Source organism: Leucopleurus acutus (genome assembly GCF_964270905.1).
Source record: "Leucopleurus acutus genome assembly, chromosome: 1".
NCBI lineage: Eukaryota > Metazoa > Chordata > Mammalia > Artiodactyla > Delphinidae > Leucopleurus > Leucopleurus acutus.
In genome coordinates this window covers 43,317,409-43,337,438 of record NC_139142.1, presented here as the reverse complement: position 1 = coordinate 43,337,438, position 20,030 = coordinate 43,317,409, and the positions used below count along the sequence as shown (strand labels likewise).

General features: G+C 37.7%; 1 protein-coding gene across 1 annotated transcript in view; it reads right to left on the bottom strand.

The window, feature by feature from the left end:
• Positions 1-19,996, bottom strand: part of EXOC5 (exocyst complex component 5) — a 49,176-nt gene extending 29,180 nt beyond the window's left edge. The window contains exons 1-6 of the mRNA XM_082852270.1: positions 19,720-19,996; positions 9,365-9,459; positions 8,592-8,739; positions 7,433-7,627; positions 3,753-3,817; positions 1,461-1,489 (exon numbers count right to left, since the gene is read on the bottom strand). Coding sequence (XP_082708396.1) covers positions 1,461-1,489; positions 3,753-3,817; positions 7,433-7,627; positions 8,592-8,739; positions 9,365-9,459; positions 19,720-19,746 — 559 coding nt within the window. The 5' untranslated portion in view covers positions 19,747-19,996. The remainder of the gene's footprint in view (positions 1-1,460; positions 1,490-3,752; positions 3,818-7,432; positions 7,628-8,591; positions 8,740-9,364; positions 9,460-19,719) is intronic.
• Positions 19,997-20,030: the final 34 nt, after the last annotated feature.

Sequence of the window (20,030 nt, the reverse complement as noted above, 5' to 3'; positions counted from 1 at the left end):
AGTCATGTACCACAGTGTTCATTGCAGCTCTGTTTACAATAGCCAGGACATGGAAGCAACCTAAGTGTCCATCAAGAGATGAGTGGATAAAGATGTGGCACATATATACAATGGAATATTACTCAGCCATAAAAAGAAACGAAATTGAGTTATTTGTAGTGAGGTGGATGGACCTAGAGTCAGTCATACAGAGTGAATTAAGTCTGAAAGAGAAAAACAAATACTGTATACTAACACGTATCTGTGGAATCTAAAAAAAAAAAAAAAAAATGGTTCTGATGAACCTAGGGGCAGGACAGGAATAAAGACACAGGCATAGAGAATGGACTTGAGGACATGGGGAGGGGCAAGGTTAAGCTGGGATGAAGTGAGAGAGTAACACTGACATATATACAGTACCAAATGTAAAACAGATAGCTAGTGGGAAGCAGCTGCATAGCACAGGGAGATAAGTTCAGTCCTCTGTGACCACCTAGAGGGGTGGGATAGGGAGGGTGGGAAGGAGACGCAATAGGCAAGAGATATGGGGATATGTGTATATGTATAGCTGATTCACTTTGTTATAAAGCAGAAACTTAACACACCATTGTAAAGCAATTATACTCCAATAAAGATGTTAAAAAAAAAAAGCAGCGGCCTGGGAAAAGCCTTCTGGATGTCATTTGTGATAGCAAGAGACAGGAAAAATCTTAAACCTGAATTTATGGAAAGGGTGAGCAGAATTATAAAACACTTTACTAGAGTTCAGATGCCTTTACTACAAACAATGGCAGATTTAATACCAAGGTACACCTTAAGACAACATGTGGTATTTGATTCACTACATTCTTGAGGCTATTACGGTACACTTTTGGGAAAACAGGTGGTCTCTGAACTTCAATGACTTCCCAAAACAGTGACTTAGACTACCACGGGAGCCTGTAAATATAGCAGCTTTTAAAGAAATTCAGAATGATCTGCTTAAAATACAATCCAAAGATCAAGAATCAAGCTATCATGTAAGAAGTTAAATAGGTACCGAAATGGTCATTACGAGCTAGCTTTAAAAAAAGAGAACCTACATTAGGTCTGTATGTATGAATACAAAAACAATCCCCAAGATACATTGTTAAATTAAAAACACAAGGTATGGAAGCTATTTGTATAGTATGCTAAGAACACAAGGTATGGAAGCTATTTGTATAGCATGCCACCAATTATTTTAAAATAAATGCGGACAGCAGAACTAAATTCTACACATTATATACATGATCTATGTCTTATGCTTGTATATCCATAGAATATTCTGGAAGAATACTCAAGAAATTGATAACAATTGTTTCAAGGAAGAGGAATCAAACTCAGGGATGGGGTAGGAGGATGACATTGTTCCCACTCTCTTCTTTTACTATTTTCTTTTTTTTTATACAAGTAGTTTGATTACCTATCCAAAACAGTTAAATAAATAGAACCCCACTTACTTGCAATTTTGGATTTAACTTCTGAAAATCTGAAAGATAAAAACCAATGATGAGGTTCATTATTTGTGACAAATGTACCATAGTAATTTAAGATGTTAATAAAAGGGGAAACTGGTTTTTGGGGTACATAGGAACCCTCTATACTAAATATTGTCAGAAAAAAAAGGAAGGAAGCAGGGGGAGGGAGGGAGGGGAGGGAAAGACAAAGCCAGAGGTGAGAGAGTACTGATAGTAGGAAGCATGCCATGTAACAAAACTGAATTTGGGCAATCCAGATGGGGTCTCTGGTTCTCACTGAGGAAATTCACATTGAACAACCAATTCCCCCACCCCGTTTTTTAAATTTTTTAATTTATTTTTTGATGTGGACCATTTTTTTTAAAGTCTTTATTGAACTTGCTATAATATTGCTTCTATGTTTTGGTTTTTTGGCCCAGAGCCATGTGGGATCTTTAGCTCCAACCAGGGATCAAACCTGCACCCCCCGCATTAGAAGGCGAAGTCTTAACCACTGGACTACCAGGGAAGTCCCACCAATTCCCTTTTAAAGGGAGGAATTCTGTATGAGGCATTAACAACCCAGAAAGCCCCAACAACTGGGTTACTGTCCCTACTCATATTCACTGGCATTTTAAATTCACTTGATATTTGTCTATTTTCCCCTCAGCTGGGATTTCCTCATATGACGTTCCACTATTGTTACTTAAAGAAAAACAACTAGAAAATAAGCATATACAAATGAGTTATTTTAAAACTAGAAAAATAAAATAGAAGCCATAAAAAGGACCCAGCAATGTGCCTAGCATTCAACCTCTGCAAATTCAAAAACTAAAATATCATACACTACCATACACTAGAACTTTTTTCAAATCATAAGTATCCAGGGGGAATGCACAACATGGAAAATTAATGTTGAGAGATCTTATGTGATTAGTTTGAAGAGACAGGACAGTGGCTGGCAAAAGAGATGCCAAAGACAGATGAAGAAGCTAATAATTTAAAGATCTATACAAAATTGATATCAAAGTCACAGTGGATCACAAAGTATGATAGGCCATACTGATCTTTGTGAAAAAATTAAACTTGATTAGGCTATATATTCAATTCTAAGGCCTGATAGGCTAAAACAAAACTGTAAGAGAAGCATGTAATTGAGAAGCAGGAGAAGATGAGTATGCCTCTGTGTTTGTAGGGGTGGGAGACAGATGAAGCCAACAATTATGATGCAGTTATTGTGAGCCACACATTTTACCCATTTAAGAAAATCGTTTAACTCTGAAATAAAGTTAAAGAGAGGTTTTTTGTGGGTGACATTAAAAATCATTGCTCATAATGCTGGACAAGTATGAAATTATTAATAATAGCTAAATGACAGATGATGATTACTGCTAATCCTTTATGATAATACAAAGTTCAGAGTAAAATAAGATATATTTGGGGGTAGGGAATTCACTTTCACTCTATGTTTGGGACATAATGGACAAGCTTTAAGTATAGCAATACATTTACATTCTACCTGTACCTCAGGATTTTCAAGTATTACCAAAAGAATAAAATACGTATATTATCTGTTAAAAGGGAAGACATTTTTTCCAGATATTTAAATGGGAGAACCACTGTTAACAAGATTTTATTATAGAGTCTGACATTCCATGAACTAAAGGAAATCATGAAAGAATTTCCTTCTCAGTGAAGTTCTTTTAGGATGAAACCATTAATACCTAACTTAGCAATGGCCCCAGGGCCTTGCATCTAAAACAGGACTTCTTAACCTGAAGTCCCTAGGAAGGAGCCTACAGATAGGCTAAAGGGTCTAAAACTCCATGAAATTGTATACAATGGCCTGTGTACCTGATTTTTTTAAGGAAATTTCATAGCTTTCACCAGCTTTTCAAAGGTGTCCAAGACCCCTAAAAGCTTAAGAATTCTCATGTAGACAGAAGAAAAAGGAGCTCAAGAGCCCCATGTTTAAGCTTTCTCTGTCCCCTTCTAGTCTGTTGATCAAAGTCCAAAAAAAAAAGAAAATTCAAAATCTTACTCCAATTTCAAAATTCTCCATCAATTTTTTTCAAAAGAAAAACATAAGATTGAAATTATTTCAAGATATATCATTAAATTTAGTTGTTAAGATACCACATTTTTTTCAATCAGCTATTACATACTGTACCTGTACAAAGGCAGTCCTCAATAAGTTCTTGTTGAATTAATGAGCAAAATCATACAGTAAAAAGTACAATTTTTTTCTATACACTACACCATATACCCAAATTAGCTCTTGAGAAATAAACTTGCCTATCAAAAGGTAACTCTTGGGCAATTAGGTGCAACTTCTGAATGATGTCTGCTGCCTCCTTTATCTATTAAAAAACAAAAGCAATAATTTTACAAAACCTTTATACATATCAAAAAAAATTTTATATTTAAAAATAGTAATATTCTTCTATGTATGCCCACAGACCCTCACCCAAACAATTTTCTTTAAAAAACACAACAAATAAAATCTTATGAGCAACAGGAATACATCTGGGGTATCACCAATAATGAGTCAATAAAACATAAATATTTGTCATTATTGTACTGAAATCTTGTGATTTTATAATGCCACAATCCCTTCCCAATGAAACCTGCAGTTCAAGTTTACTCCGAATAAATTCAAATCACTGATTGCTGAAAGCAAGTTTAAGTATCTTCTGAGTTTGTGAAATGATAAACAAGATTTATAAAAATTCAGATCATACTGCTGTATAAATCCCATTTTAAGTGAAGAAAATAACAACAAAATGCCTGTCATTTAATGAACATATCAAGTTATAAAACTTGTTATAAAAGCAAAGATTACGTTTAATATGAAGTTTCTAGAATGGAATATGGTAAAGAAATGTTTGTACTTATTCAAGTTGTGGAACTGAAGGATTTAGGCAAGGGGTCCAAAATTCTTAAAATGCAGACATTTGTGCTTATTCACACTAAATGTATAGGGGGGTTATATAATGTTTACTTTTTAAAACAAATTTCAAATAAGTATTGAGTTTTATTTTGGCACACCTTTAAGTAAATGATTTTATGATCATTCACTTTCTTTTACACTAAAAAAAAAAAGAAGAGAGAGACTCATACAAACGTGAAGGAAGAGCTGAGAACATTAACAAAGATCTTTCTAACCAAGTACCCGTGTGAAGTCTGGCAAGCAACTATGGAAAACAAAAGCAGGACCAAACGATATTGTTGTTTTGCGCAACAATAGTGAATACAGATAGTATTTCTGCTTCAGTTACCTCTTCTCTCCTAGTCGGCATGTCACTGTCATTTTCAGTTACCAGATGTTCACTCTATTCTACTGAACATGGGCACAGATACCACTGCATTATCTCTTTTCACCATGCCATTTGGTTGTACTAGCAATGTCCACCCTTTTCTCCTCACCGATACTCCCTTCAGAAAGGACCTACATACATGTTTTATGTTCCTATCAGGAGTTTGTTTGTTGTTTCAAGAGATGGAAGTGTTTGCAAACTTCACTTAATATAGTAAGAAGTACAGCAGAGTAAATAACACTTGATTTTATGGAATTCCCATAGGTAATTATTTTATAAAAATTGTTTCAAGCACAAGTAGCTCTTAAGGTCATCCATCAGTTGAAATATACTATAAAAGTACAGAAGCTTTCAAAACCACAATCTAATAACTTGCTTATATCTGCTACTGATGTTAGGGTAAGGTGAGAGACCACCCATGCTAACAGGTTAAAGATAATCAGGGCCATCAGGCATTATCTACATGAAGAACATTAAGTTGTGATGCTACGAAGAGAAACAACTAACATACTCTGTAATGACAGAGGTAAGAGGGAATATATACTATGGTCATAAAATGGGTTTTTTTTCCCAGAGAAGAAAATTAGAAGATTCTGAGAAGCAAAGATTTAAAAAAAGCAAAAATGACTTTGGAGCAGGAAGAAAAAGGGAAAAGATGGTTGTTATCTTTTCACATTCTAATTCCTTCCAAAATCACACACCTCCCTAACTACATGGGTGATTTTCCTTTTCTTTCCATTGGGAAGGTGGCTGGCACACAGTGCAGAAATTGAGGTACTTAGAAGTTTATCTAATAATTAGCAATCTAATACCATATATGATGCTCCTAAGTGTAGTTAACTGTGATAGTACCAGGCCAAAAGTAATGATTCAACAGTCACCCAAAACTTATGGGAGATATGAGAGAAAAACAAGACAATTGGGAAAAGAGGACTAGAGTATAAGAAAAAAGGAACAAGATGAAAGAAAATGGGATATGGTAGAGAGTGAAGCAAAGGAGAGAAAATAAGAGGAAGTAGCTTAAGCACTGTTAGCTCTACTTGCTCTTCAAAAATTACAGACAGCTAATGACCAAGTGAATGAAGTAGCAAGAATATGAAGATTTTTTCTTCTTCTTTCAATCAAAATCTTAAAAATTAAGAGACAATAGTAATACCATGAACTACACAATTACTTGATAATTAAAATGTTTAAAGAAAAGTGTAAAAAACATAATTTCATTATGCAAAACATTACAAGCAATACAAATCAGGATAAAAATGTGTGTAATCATTCAATTTTAAAATATTTATTTTTCTCTAGGTTCTAAATGGCTGCCTTGAGCTGCATCAAATAAACAGACCAACTCACACTGGGTAAAATATCGGAATTTTCTTTATAACAAAACATAAATATACTCTACAGTCCAAAAGGTATAATCCAAGGTAACCCAAGGCATAAAACTTGAATTATATACCATTATATATATATATATATATAAAAATTTTTTATATGTATAAATATGTACTTTTATAATACATTAGAAATATGTATGTTTATATTTAGGAAACATAAAATAAAAGCATTCCATAAGGTATCCTGAAAAACAGTTCAGTGTTCAAGCCGTGTGTGTGTGTGTGTGTAAACACTATTATACATAAAAATCACGTGAATATATAAAAGCTAGATATTGCCAGTATTTTACAAGTGTTTAAGTATGATAATGTTCTTGATGTTAATCTTATCAGTTCTACTTTATATTACAAATATAATTCCTGAAACTCATTATTTAAAATACTGCCTTTTCTTTAGAGGAGTTATCTCTACATATGTAACCATTCCTTTTAAAGATCTCTAAAACTTATAAATTCTATACCCCTATATAGTTCCTACTCACAAAAAAATGTGTTGCTTAATTCAAAGTGAACTTCAGTACTACTTAGTTTTTAAAATTTCACTATCTGAGATATCCCATGGAGTACACTCAGAAAAATTCTGGAAGACTGTATTCAACGTATTAGTGGACAATGTCACTATGTGCATATACCATCCATAAGAATGTCTATTTTTTCATGCATTTTGATTTTTTCCCCCGAGGGGAAGAAAGTGAGCTAAATAACCTCTTCCAAGATTGTAGAGCAGCCAACACCATGCAACCTTAGACCAGGATTAAGTGACTAGTGCTATGAAAAAGATTAACATGAACAATTAATTCAGATTTTTCTATTCTCTTTGATCCAAAGTATGCTTTAATTCTTTGTAAAAGATCTTTATTCAAGTAACAAAAACTAGAAACTCTGAATTCCTTGCATAGAAAGATACTTCAGCTTGTCAATGATTTAGGTCAGCCTACCCCCTCACCCAATGGAATGTGCCTATCAAATTCTGTTAATATTAAAAGTCAATTATGAGAAAGAAATATTTATTAAAATAGTTACCTCAACATTTCTAAACGATACAAATTTCATAAACAAAAATGCCAGGCAATCCAACTAAAAATCTGAATATATATAGTTGATCAGTAATCTGTAGATAAGTGTACATTTCAGAATAAAGACTTTTAATAAGTCACCTACTCAGTGATTTGAAGTCTGACACTGGAAAGTAATAACTGCAGTTCATAATTAGGGCATTGTTATTAATGCTATAATTTGCTTTTATCCTTCTGACAGTGCTCACCTTTTCAGAATTTGTAAAAACATCAGATTTCAATTCTCCATCTAGAAATTCATTAAAGTATTTCATCAATTTCTGAGCCTCTACTGCCCGTTGTCTGGGTGTGTTTACCCCCTCCAACTGGTCTCCAAGGTGACAGACCTTGGTTGCTACATAGCTGATGTGCTCATCTAGTTCCTGGAAATGTTGGAAGGCAACCTAGGAAAAATGTGAACAAGCATAAAATACAATCAGAGAACCCAGATTAACTACAAATACTATCATTATTACCAAGGGGAATCTGCATTAGAAGTATTTGGAATCTATCACCTTAACTACTTAAAAACACATTATCTTATGTAAATTACTGACTTTATTATTTTCTAACAGTTATACATGCTTAAGTGAAGGAATCTAAATATATGAAATCTGAGCAGAAATCAGCTTTCTAACCCCTAACACTAAAGAACAAACAGCCCCTGGGAGGCAGCAATGCTAAACATGCTCTTCTAACTACATTTACAAAGGGCAATCAAGTTCCACATCAGGTCCAGGCTGTGAAAGAGGTTCAGAGGTTCCAGACTAAGTTTAGGGCCTAAGAATGGCTAAGAAGCTTGGCCTACTTACCCCAGAGTCAGTCTAGAGATCTAGTTTTACTCCCAAATGGACTGAGGAAGAGTTCTGCACATGCTTTTCCCAGTTACACCAGCATTCTCATTAGGGTATATACCTCATGACTTTTGTGAAGCTTCCCAGACCAGGTTTCCTCTAGGGAAAAACTTCATCCAGGCAATAGTTGGTCTGGTATTATTATTTTGCTTTATGATTAAATGAGAATGCAAATAAATACCTAAATATCCAAGCTAATCATGATCCCCTAAAAATACAGGTCTACTGAATTATCGTTCTTAAAAGTTTGCACTGTTAAAGAGAAAGCAAGGACCACACTGTAATGGATACCACCCCATCCTAAGGGAGTACTGCGATCCCAAACCAACACTCAGTAGGCAAGCAAGTGCACCAAGAGTGCCTGATAACAATTCATTAACATTTTATCCCATGAGATGGGAGCAGTATAAAGAAACCTCAACAATTCTGTTGCATTAGATTTTTTTTAAAAACTGAAAGGAAATAAAGATATTAAAGCCTGTATAAACTACTCATTATTTAACTAACTGTTTACCTGATTGCTTTTCTGGAGATCTTGTACCTTCCTGGCAAATTCCTTAGCTTCTTTCTGACACTGTTGCTCTAGTTTCTCTACTTTCCTTTGAATCCTTTCATCCATTATCTGGAGTTCTTGAATATGATTTACAAATTCTTCTAATAATCTAACAAAGGAAAATTAGAATATGTATCAATCCATCTATAACTGATCACTAGGAAGTGACCAGTTCACTTATAATTGTAAATAAAGTATTAGTGAGCATTCCTTGAGGTAAGGATGAACATGTTAATTTTCTCTTCAGCATCCTGTTAGGGATTATCTCTGACATAAATGAAAACCTCATATGGAATCTCCATTAACCCCCAGAATTGAAACCAATTTTATAGAAATAGTTAAAAAGGTAAATCTTACTATATAAAAATAATACTGTGCATTCCAGGGTATGGTGAATTTTTGTTCCCCCAATTTACGATACTTAAAACAACATATTCAACATGTTTTATTTTAGAGGTATAGCCAGCCATTTCTAATTTATTACTAATTGGAGAAAATATTAAATTCTCATAATGCAATAAAATCCCTTCCCTCATATCACTTAAAGTCCTTCTCTAAAATAAAAGAAACATAAAAGGAAAAAAATAAATCTCTAACTTCTAATGCTTCTTCCTTTTATTGGCCAGTTGTTAACTCCCTTTACATGAATGTTGAAAGGAATTCCAACAGTCACCTCTATTCCAGATACAAATTTGTACTAGATTGGGTCTATGAAAAAAAATTTTTTACTTCACCTTTTAGGATCAAAAGCTTCAGGTCCCCCTCTAGAGCCTCCTCCTGGGGTTCTCCATACAAGACGTTCAATATACTCATCTGCCACAAAAGGCTCCTAGTTTACAAAATAAATGTTCCTTTAAAAAGTTTCACAGGCCATGACTTAATACTACTTACAAAAATGAAACAGTTTGTACCATGTGAGAACTTAAAATTAAATTACTAATTAAATATATCTGTATTATTAAAATGTACAGGCTTTTTCAATTTAAAAAATCTTCAATAAACAAATTACTTAATGAAAATTAGTATATTAAAATATTAAAGAGTATTATGAGCAGGAACATACCAAAGGAAAAATGAGCAAGGGACACAAACAATTTATAGAAGAAATACAAATGGCCAAGAAACATGAAATATATACAGCTCCACTAGTAATCAAATAAGGTCAAGTTATCACTTTTTTTTTCTTCTTTTTGCCTCACAAACTGACAAAGTTTTTCTTTTTCCTTAATTATAATATGCATACAAGAGAGGGTAAGCTAAAATTCACTCTCATTATTGTTAGAAATGTTAAAAGGTACAGTATTTTTGGAGGACAGTAGGTAACATTTTGGTAACATCAAAGTACTACAAATGCTCATACCCTTTAACCCCAGTAATTCTTTTTTAAAATTCTAAGGGAAAAAGCAGATATGAACACAAAATTTTTGTATTATATATAACTCTGAAAAATTATTACACAAATATTCAACAAAATCATTATTGAAAAATTATAGTAAACTTACAGGATAAAACAATTATTTCCCTATTAAAATCATGTTGTAAAAAAATTTAATGAAATGAGAAAACAATGCTCATGTATAATCTGATATTAAAAAAGCAGGATAAGACTTCCCTGGTGGCGCCGTGGTTAAGAGTCCAGCTGCCAATGCAGGGCACACAGGTTTGAGCCCTGGTCGGGGAAGATCCCATATGCCACAGAACAACTAAGCCCGTGCGCCACAACTACTGAGCCTGTGCTCTAGAGCCCGTGAGCCACAACTACTGAAGCCCGCATCTAGAGCCCGCGAGCCACAACTACTGAAGCCTGTGTGCCACAAGCAAGGCTGATCCATCTAGTGTCAAAGCCAAAGATCTAGCTTAAGAGTGACAGAGACCAACTCTGAGCTCCTAAAACAGCCCCATCCTTCAAGTAGGCTAATCAGCCATGTGGTAGCAAGTTGACTACACTGGGCTTTTTCCATGCTGGAAGAGTCATTCATTCTAACAGGAATAGAAACATTCCAAATTGAGTTTGCCTATCCTCAGAGGAAGTGTTTGTTCTCCTGGCATAGGATCTCACATATCAGACCATGGGACCCATTTAACAGCAAAGGGGGTGACCATGGAATCAACTGGTCATATCATAAACCATACCGCCCAGAAGCTGCCAGTCTGATAGAGCACTGAAAGAGCCTGCTGAAGGTATAACCGAACTACCAGTTCAGAGACAATACTCTATAAAGATGGAGCACTATCCGCCAAAATGCAGTATACATTCTGAATTGAAAACCTTTATATGATGCTGTGTCCCCAACAGAAAAAAACACATGAGCTTGGGAACAAGGAATAAAATCAGAAGTGGCCCTGCTCATCATGACTCCCAATTTGTTCTTGCTATTCCTGCAATTCTAAGGTCTACAGGGTTAGAGGTCTTAATCTCCAAAGGGGGAATACTTTTGTATGGGAACATAATTAAGAGTCCCAATAAACTATAACTGCAAGTGCTGCCTGGGCATTTGGCTGCTTTTATCCAGCAAATAAAAAACAAGAAGAGGAGTGACCATCTTTGGCAGGGCAACTGACATCATCAGAGGGAGGCAGGGTGGCTACTATACAGAGGGGGCAGGGAACAATATGTTTGACACACAGATCTCCTTGTAAGGATCTTGTGATACTCCCTTGACCAATTCTGAAAGTACATGGACATGTGCGCAGCCCCGGCCTAAGAAGAGTATGGTAACCAGTTAAGCCACCTAAAGCAGCAGACATACTAGCTGAAGGTGAGAGGGAGTTAGAATGGAGAGTAAAAAATGGAAAGTGATATCAAGTTGCAACCTGAGACCACATGCAACAGTAGGGGCCATAGTTCATCCCACTAACCACCTTCTAATTTTCCTCCAGGATAAGAACCCCAACTGGAGTCTAGAGGAGGTACCCCCCAAATGTATGTGAAGACATAGAGTCTAGTGGCACAGGGGTGGTCTGCGGTGGACACGTGTCATCCAGATCTCCCTTCAAGAAGAGTCTTGCTCTAACTGCTAGCAGTGCTGTCAGCACAGAACCTTCACCTGGCAGAATTTTCAGGGATCCACTCAGCTGCAGAGAGGCACTTCACTCAATGTCATACTTTTCTCAATGTGGTCTATATCCAATGACTAAATAAGATGGGGATATAAAGGCCTGACCACTTTGGTAAAAAGCAGGACAACTCTGATACGTAATTTTAGTTCCAGATCTTCCCACAGGGATCGTCACCGTTGTCACTGGGCCAGCATTGTACTGCTACTTCTCCTAAGGCCCAATCTTGCTTCTCTACCCTGTCCTTTCACATGTGTTTATCCCAAGCGTACTTTCTAATAAATATTCTGCACTCTAAACTCTGTCTCAAAGTCTGCTTCTCTGGGAAAACCTGCAACACTGTACTAGTCTAGTCAAGAGATGCTAATGACTCAGATGAAAGTGGCAGTAGAGGGGGTACTGTGATGTGGCCCGGTTCATGATATTTTGAAGACTGTACTCATACAAAGTGCTGATGAATTGGATGTGGGAGAAATTTTAAAAAGGAATCATGATTACTCATAGACATCTGCAGCCTGAACAACTGTATGAATGATAAATGGTGCCATTTAGTGAGACTGGGGAAAGAGATGGAAAAGGGAGTAGGGATGTAAGAGTTCTATTCTGCATATGGTATGTTGAAGATGCCAATTAGATATACAAGTGAATATGCAGAAGACAGAGTCAGAAAAATAAGTTTGTATTACAGGGAAGAAACTGGCATTAGACATAATCTTAGAGTTACTTAAAACCTCAGAACAGGATGAGATCATCTAGGAAGAAGAAGGGCATGCCAACATGTGGAGATAGGAGGAGGAAAGGGATCCAACAAAAGACAAAGTAAGGGGGACCAGTAAAGCAGGAGGAAAACTTAGGAGACAACAGCATCCTGGAAGCAAAGTTCAGGTTTCATCTGCAGAAGCAATCAAATTATCAACAAGGGTTTAAGATAAATCAACTACTGATTCCAACGGAATGGAAGTTCCAAAAAAGCAAAAAACAAAACAAAACCTTTGCTGCTTATAAAACCAAATAAATCCCAATAATTTACTTTCTAATACTTAGCATTGCTGCAAAGGCATTTACAATGAGAAAAGGATAGTCAAATTAACAAATTCTCCAAGACCTCCAAATGACCAAGTCCTCCTAAGAGGATTCTCAAAGATACCTGTAAACTATTACCCCAAAAATCTTTTAGAATTTCGTGAACCTGACAAAGGTATATCTTAATCTCTATTTTTCTGTAGTAATTAAAAGCAAACAGCCAAAACAAAAACAAAAATCTAAGTGTGTACTACAAAGATACTATCATATTAAATTCAACTTTACATAATTGATTACTGTGTTGATCTATTAAGCTGATTTCCTATTCTTTACAAATACTACCAATTGTAATAAAAACTTGGAGTTTGTGGTCATTTCTATTAAAAATTAAGACCTCAAGCCCTTGGACAGGAACATAAATCCCTAATTTAACATTGTTTCCTTGAGAAAATCCAACCGTTTATATTTTCTTATAGTAGCTTTCCCAAAAATAGATCCAATAAAATATGTTACAGCCACCCACAAACTCAAAGAACCTATAATATTTTCGCTTGCTTGGCTTAAAAAATAAGGCTCAGGGCTTCCCTGGTGGCGCAGTGGTTGACAGTCCGCCTGCTGATGCAGGGGACACGGGTTCGTGCCCCGGTCCGGGAGGATCCCACATGCCGCAGAGCGCCTGGGTCCGTGAGCCATAGCCGCTGAGCCTGCGCGTCCGGAGCCTGTGCTCCGCAACGGGAGAGGCCACAACAGTGAGAGGCCTGCGTACCGCATAAAAATAAAAATAAGGCTCAGAGGATTTCAGAGAGAAGTATTTCTGTGTCCTATTAAACCAACTAACAGGTGGGTTCAAGTACTTCCTATATAAGGTGCTTTTCTTAAATTCATTGTGCAGACCACTGCCAAACTAATCTTTAAAACACTATATTCCCTTTTAGTCAGAAGCTTCCCTATGCAATTCCTAAACTATGAAGTTTACACTCTTAAGTCTGCCCTTGAAGTTCTTATATTACACTACCTAACCAAATTTCTTTGCACCCCAAAATGAACAGGTACACTACCAGCAGCCTCCTCTAGTCTTCTTTTCAAACCCATGCTACTTCTGCTTCCTTACCTGTGACCAGGTAACTCAACCTACAAGGATACTTACGGGGAAAGGGTTCTTTCCCTAGATGATCTCCACTGATTTCTTTACTCTTAACCCCTATGAGGCTTAAAAATTCAAATGCCAACACAAAACAATATATTACTGCCATTTTGTCATTTATTGTTTTATAGTAACATTTGTAAGTTTTTCTCTTCTCCACAATTAAATTGAAAGCAAAGTCAGGATTTGTCATACACTTCTCTTGCTTTCCAGCTGTGGTCAATAGAACAATGTTGAGCACACCATAGATGCACAATAAATCAAACCACTTGTTATCGGGGCCATGGCCAAATCCCCTGCACAGGATCTTGAAAATCAAAACTTGCTTCATAGATCCAAAACCAAAAAGGCAGGACCACCAACCTCCACTCCAGAAATAAAAAAATAGGCATTCTATGGTGTTATAAATCCAAGATTCTACCAGAAACCAAATATGAACTTTATGCAATTCTGGCACTGGAACTAAATGAATTTTATCACATTTCGCTCTCCTTTTAACCACATTTGATTTGATTTTCATGAGACTATGTGTTTCATGGTGGATTTAAATGAATTACATTTATTGAACATTGATTCTTTTGAAAAGCACTACAAACGTTTCGTTTCGTTTCAGACTAGCAAAATGGGATTCATCCTACCCATGGAAAGGTAGAAAGAAAGCACACACAAGACAACTAAGGGACTAAGTGATAAGTGTACTAGGAGCATCTTTTGTTCCAGTGGTCTTCAACCCTGGCTCCTCACACAGACCTCCTAAAACTCTTGTAATTTCCGGAGTGACAAAGGTGATAGGAGTGGTTTACACAGAACTCCTAAATCCCTTGGAATCTCCTGGGTAATAGGAGCATCTTTTGTCCTACTAAAGCAACTCTTGGTGGGCTCCTGTATGGGGACTGGTCACCAGAAAGATAAGCATGATTAGAAGCCTGGAACTTTCAGCCTCACCCCTTATACTCTGGGAAGGGGAGAAGGGCTAGAGATTGAGTTAATGATTATCCCTACATGATGAGACCTCCATAAAAATCCCTAAAGTGTGGGGTTCAGAGAGCTTCCAGGTTGCTGAACACATCAAGGTGCTGGAAGGGTGGCAGCACCCAAGAGAAGGGAAGTGCTGCACTCCTTCCCCATATCTTGTCTTATGTACCTCTTCCATCTGGTTGTTCCTGAGTTTTAGCTTTTTATAATAAACCAGTAATCTAGTTAGCAAACTGTTTTCCTGAGTTCTGTGAGCCGTTCTAGCAAATTACTGAATCTCTAAGAGGGGGTCATGAGATCCTCCAATTTATAGCTGTCAGTCAGAAACACAGGTGACAACCTGGACTGCAACTGGTATCTGAACTGGGGGCATTTTTGTGGGACTGAGCCCTTAACTTGTGGGATCTGATGCTAACTCCAGGTAAACAGTATCAGAATTAGAGTGAATTGTAGGACACCCAGTCAGTGTCTATTGGAAAACTGAACTGAATTGTTGTGGAAGAAAATCCCCACACATCTGGTGTCAGAAATGAAGTAATACTGAGAGTAGTGGTAGAATGTTGAGAGAAGAAAGAGTTCTTTTTTTTTTCTTTGACTCTCCCAACTAGATTTTTAACTTAAACCATCTTTAACTCCAGTACCTGGAAGGATTTCTGGCCTAGGATAGGTAAGGTAAGGTAAGCTAAATGTTTACTGAATGAATACATTTTCTCATATACATGATACTGTAATTGGTGGCGAGGTTCCACAAACACTTGTTTAATAGCTAATATGTCTAAAACAAGTAGCATTTCAGCACCCTGAAGGTAAAGGAGTGGTCCTTACTTGTATATCTCATGTTCATTAAACATATTTAAATAGTTAATTGAACAAGAGAATAAGTCTTTTTCAATAAGTCTGTTTAAATAGCTTTGTTACTTAGTTTGTAAATCTAAGAGACATAAATATGTTTTTACACAAACGTGTTCTTAGCTATTCAAATTCTAATCTGGAAGTCAAATAGCCATTGTCACCACAGTCAAATTACATGACCTCAAACACTATTATCAAGGCATCTACGTTTACAAGAAAGAAAAAAAAAAATCAAATTCCTAATCCTGGCATTTAGGACCTCTACAATTAAACCCCGATTACCTTACATAGCACTCTTCTTCTTCATGCATGCTATATATTTCAGCTAAAATGAACTCTTCCCTTGTCTCTGGGGTCTACAGTTACCTCCCTTTATATCTGGACTTTTATCGTCTTGTCTGCTTTATACATATATATATAGTTATATATCTATCTTCTCTTCCCTTATTTAACAGTAAGGGCGAGTTCTATATATAATTCAACATTTTCCAAAGTATGTTCCATAGAATTCACAAAACTAACAGTAGAAAGTAAAACAGGCTCATGGTCAAAGAAGTTTGGGAAATGAACTTCTTAGAATATTTAACATACTAAGGTATATTGTAAATCTCTAATGAAACAAAGCATGCCCATACCCCAAACTTCCTTGGGCTCTGAACCATTTGGGTTTTTTGCAGCACAACTCATAGGATTAATATGTATACAGCACACCCTTTGAGACATGCAGCCTCATTAACTTAGTAGGTACTCAACAAATATTTGTTGAATGAATGGGTAACGGACCCTACTTAACAAAGAACTTTCCCATAAAGGTAGCTTGCCCAAGCAGAAGAATAGTCATTGTCTCCAGAAGAATGACAGGAGAGAAAAATAGCAAGTGAGAAGGGAGTACAATGTTCTCAGTAGTGCAGTGAAAAGAGAGGAATACTTATGACAACAAAGAAAAAATTTACTATCCCTGCCACTTTTTATAAAGAGGACATAATCCAAACCACATAGGAATTCCTGTTTAGAATGTCCAACCTGAGGTGATCATTTAGAAACACTGCAGACAGAACTTTTAAACTATTTCTGTCAATTGAGGAAATATCCGGTAGTTTGATTTTGTTGTATGAAGGTGTTTATGTTAAAAAGGAAGTCTCACAGGACCAATAAGAAGATTTTAAAAGAAATAGGATTAACACTTGTGAAATTTCATGGATTCAAAACATAATTTTGTATTGATTTAACTTGTTTTTCAATGTGAAAAAATTAAAACACAACTCAGTTTATTGGTGCATTAAAGCCAGGATGCAAAAACTAAATATCCTTGACTACATCCTGACCTCTGTTTTCCACAGTTCTCCAGCTGTGACTAAGAAAGGGAAGCAAGAGAAAAAGAACTCCTGACTTTCCTACAACCTAGGTCCTAAGGCAAAAGCAACAGGAAATGGCAGTGACAAACGAAGTTTGGTTTTTGTTTTCTTTTTTTCCTTCTCCCTCTAAAGCAAGAGACCAACTTTTCACTTAAGGATGAAAACTTATTCAAGAGTAGAATCCACTGTAGGGATGAAAAGATAAATACACTTCTTAATCATGACTATTTACCTTTAATTGTAACTATTAAAGTAATATGCTTTTTAAAAAATTCTATTTATTTATTTATTTATTTTTGGCTGCCTTGGGTCTTCGTTGCTGCACGCGGGCTTTCTCTAGCTGCGGCGAGCAGGGGCTACTCTTCGTTGCAGTGCAAGGGCTTCTCACTGCGGTGGCTTCTCTTGTTGCGGAGTACAGACTCCAGACGCGCAGGCTCAGTAGTTGTGGCGCACGGGCTTAGGTGCTCCACAGCATGTGGGATCTTCCCGGACCAGGGCTTGAACCCGTGTCCCCTGCATTGGCAGGCAGATTCTCAACCACTGCACCACCAGGGAAGTCCCTAAGGTAATACGCTTTTAATTTTGATGAAACAACATACTACATATGGTCAGGAAAGAGAAAGTCACATGAGTTAAGATCCATAAGCATGTTCAAGGTCGTTCTATGAACACTGTGGACACAGGACTAGTCTGTCTCTATCATCACTGGTAAGTGAATATTACCTGCTATCATAACTGGAGTCACTGAGTTAACTTAAACCCTAATTTAGTTTAACTACTTTACTAAATGGCAAGACCCTAGAAAGCTAAATATACTACAGATATTTCTCTACCTCCTCTCCTTCCCCCATGGTGGGGGCAGGGGGAACAGAAATCAAATATATTTTCAAGGAAGTATATGTGGACTCATGGGATCAAACATTCAAAGAAAAAAAAGACAACTGGGAATGTCAAGCAGGATCCATAAGCCCAAAGGTTAATGCCTTCTGAACTGTATGACAAAATAACAGTTTTCTATTAATAGCTGGCTGGTCCGATATTTCATTATATTAAAGGCTTCAAGTTCATAAATTGTTTTCTACCTTTACAAAAATGTGAAAATAAAACAAGGAACTACAGAATTACTTAGTATCTTGCTCAGGAACACACAGTAAAAGCTTGTAGCAAAAAGAATGTCTCCCTGCTCCTGTGTCAATCAATAAACAGATGGCACAATTTTGGAGTAAGAGAAATTAATGTAAAATATATCCCTACACTTAAATCCGAGGAAATGTAATTAATATTTCCCAATTCTTTCTTACAATTATATTTCTTCACTCATAAATTACTATCTTATTACAACTTATTATAAAAATGGCATATACTATTCCTCAATAAATGCATTATCTATCCAAAAGCTGATAGAAACCCAAAATATAGTTAGCTAACAAATGAAAAGTTCCCAGTTGTTATAGAAACTGTGGCATTCAAATTTTAAGCCAAAAAAACCCAAACAAAACCTGCTGAATCTCACGCAGAAAAAAGGATCCAATTTTCACTTATGGAGAAATTATCTATTGTCAACTGCAGTCTTCTTAATTATTTCTTACACTTTTATTATTCAATATGAAACACAAGCACACATCAAAAAGGTTCTTCCTTCCCCTTCCTTCACATCTCAGTTTTCATTTCTGTCACAAAAGAAGATCCCCTACACGTTGTTAGGTGGTCTAATTAAAATTTTCCTATTCTATTATCTCAAGCATCACAGCTTCTCACACAGGATTCCCCTAAACTGAATTTTAAGTTTTAGAGACTGAAAACGGTCCAAGAAACACATTAAAATCTCACTGTCTCACGCGTAAGGATTCTTTTTATTTTTTTACATCTTTATTGGAGTGTAATTGCTTTACAACAGTGTGTTAGTTGCTGTTGTATAATAAAGTGAATCAGCTATACATAAACATACATCCCCATATCCCCTCCCTCTTGCGTCTCCCTCCCACCCTCCCTATCCCACCCCTCTAGGTGGTCACAAAGCACCGAGCTGAGGGGGGTTATAATACACTTCAATTCCTCAAGACCCGAACACAAATGTTAATTTTAGTTTTGACTTCCTTCAGTCGGAAAGGGCTTAGTAGGCCTTTATCGTCGTAAAAAATACTACAGCCTTTTCAAATGGAAGGGTAAACTGGTAGGCAAGTGAGCGCCGCTTCCAACACTGGCTAACGTAGTCATTACTCAACCACCAAAAGCGCCTAGTCGTCCCAATCTCAAGGCGGGGCGGGGGGGGGGGGGCCTAGAATATCACGCGGGGATCCAGGCGACAAGACGGGGCTTGCCAGACCTGGATCAGGCTCCTCTTTCCGCGCCCCAAGTCAGCCCTTCCCACTCTCATCCCGAGTTCATCTTCCAACGCCCAAACCCCGAGGCTCCCTGCCAGCCGTGCGGACAAAACCAATGCTCCTCCGCTGGGACTCCGGGATTGCTCCCCTGCCCACCTCCCCACCCCGGTCCCCAAGCCACCCCTCCCCCCTTTCACGCTCCGCCCGCGCCGACACGGGAGCCACCACCCCACCCCTTCCCCTTCTCACCTTCCTTCCCCAGGGCTGCTCCCGCAGCCGCGAACGCCCGCTCCTCTGCCCGCCCACCTCGCTTGTCGCACCCCGGGCCCGCCACTCCCTGAAGAGCCGCGGAGACCCACCTCGAACAGCTCGGCCGTCGTGGCCATCCCGGCCGGCTGAGAGGCTCGCCTCGTACTGGATGCCGTCTCTTCTTCACATGCTGCGCCTCAGCGGCGCCGCGCACAGGTCTCTGCTCGGCTCGCCAGCTCCGGCTCCCGGCCGCCGCGGGCCGCCCCGCTCCCCGCAGAGCCCAGGCGGGGCGGGAAAGCGGCCATGAAGCGAAGCCGCAGACGCCTGTCAGCTGCCTCCCGGCGCCGCCCGCGCCGCTCCCATTGTCACCGCCTCGTACGCCGGAAGTGGAGCTGCGCGCGCCCGGGTGGCTGTTGGGAGG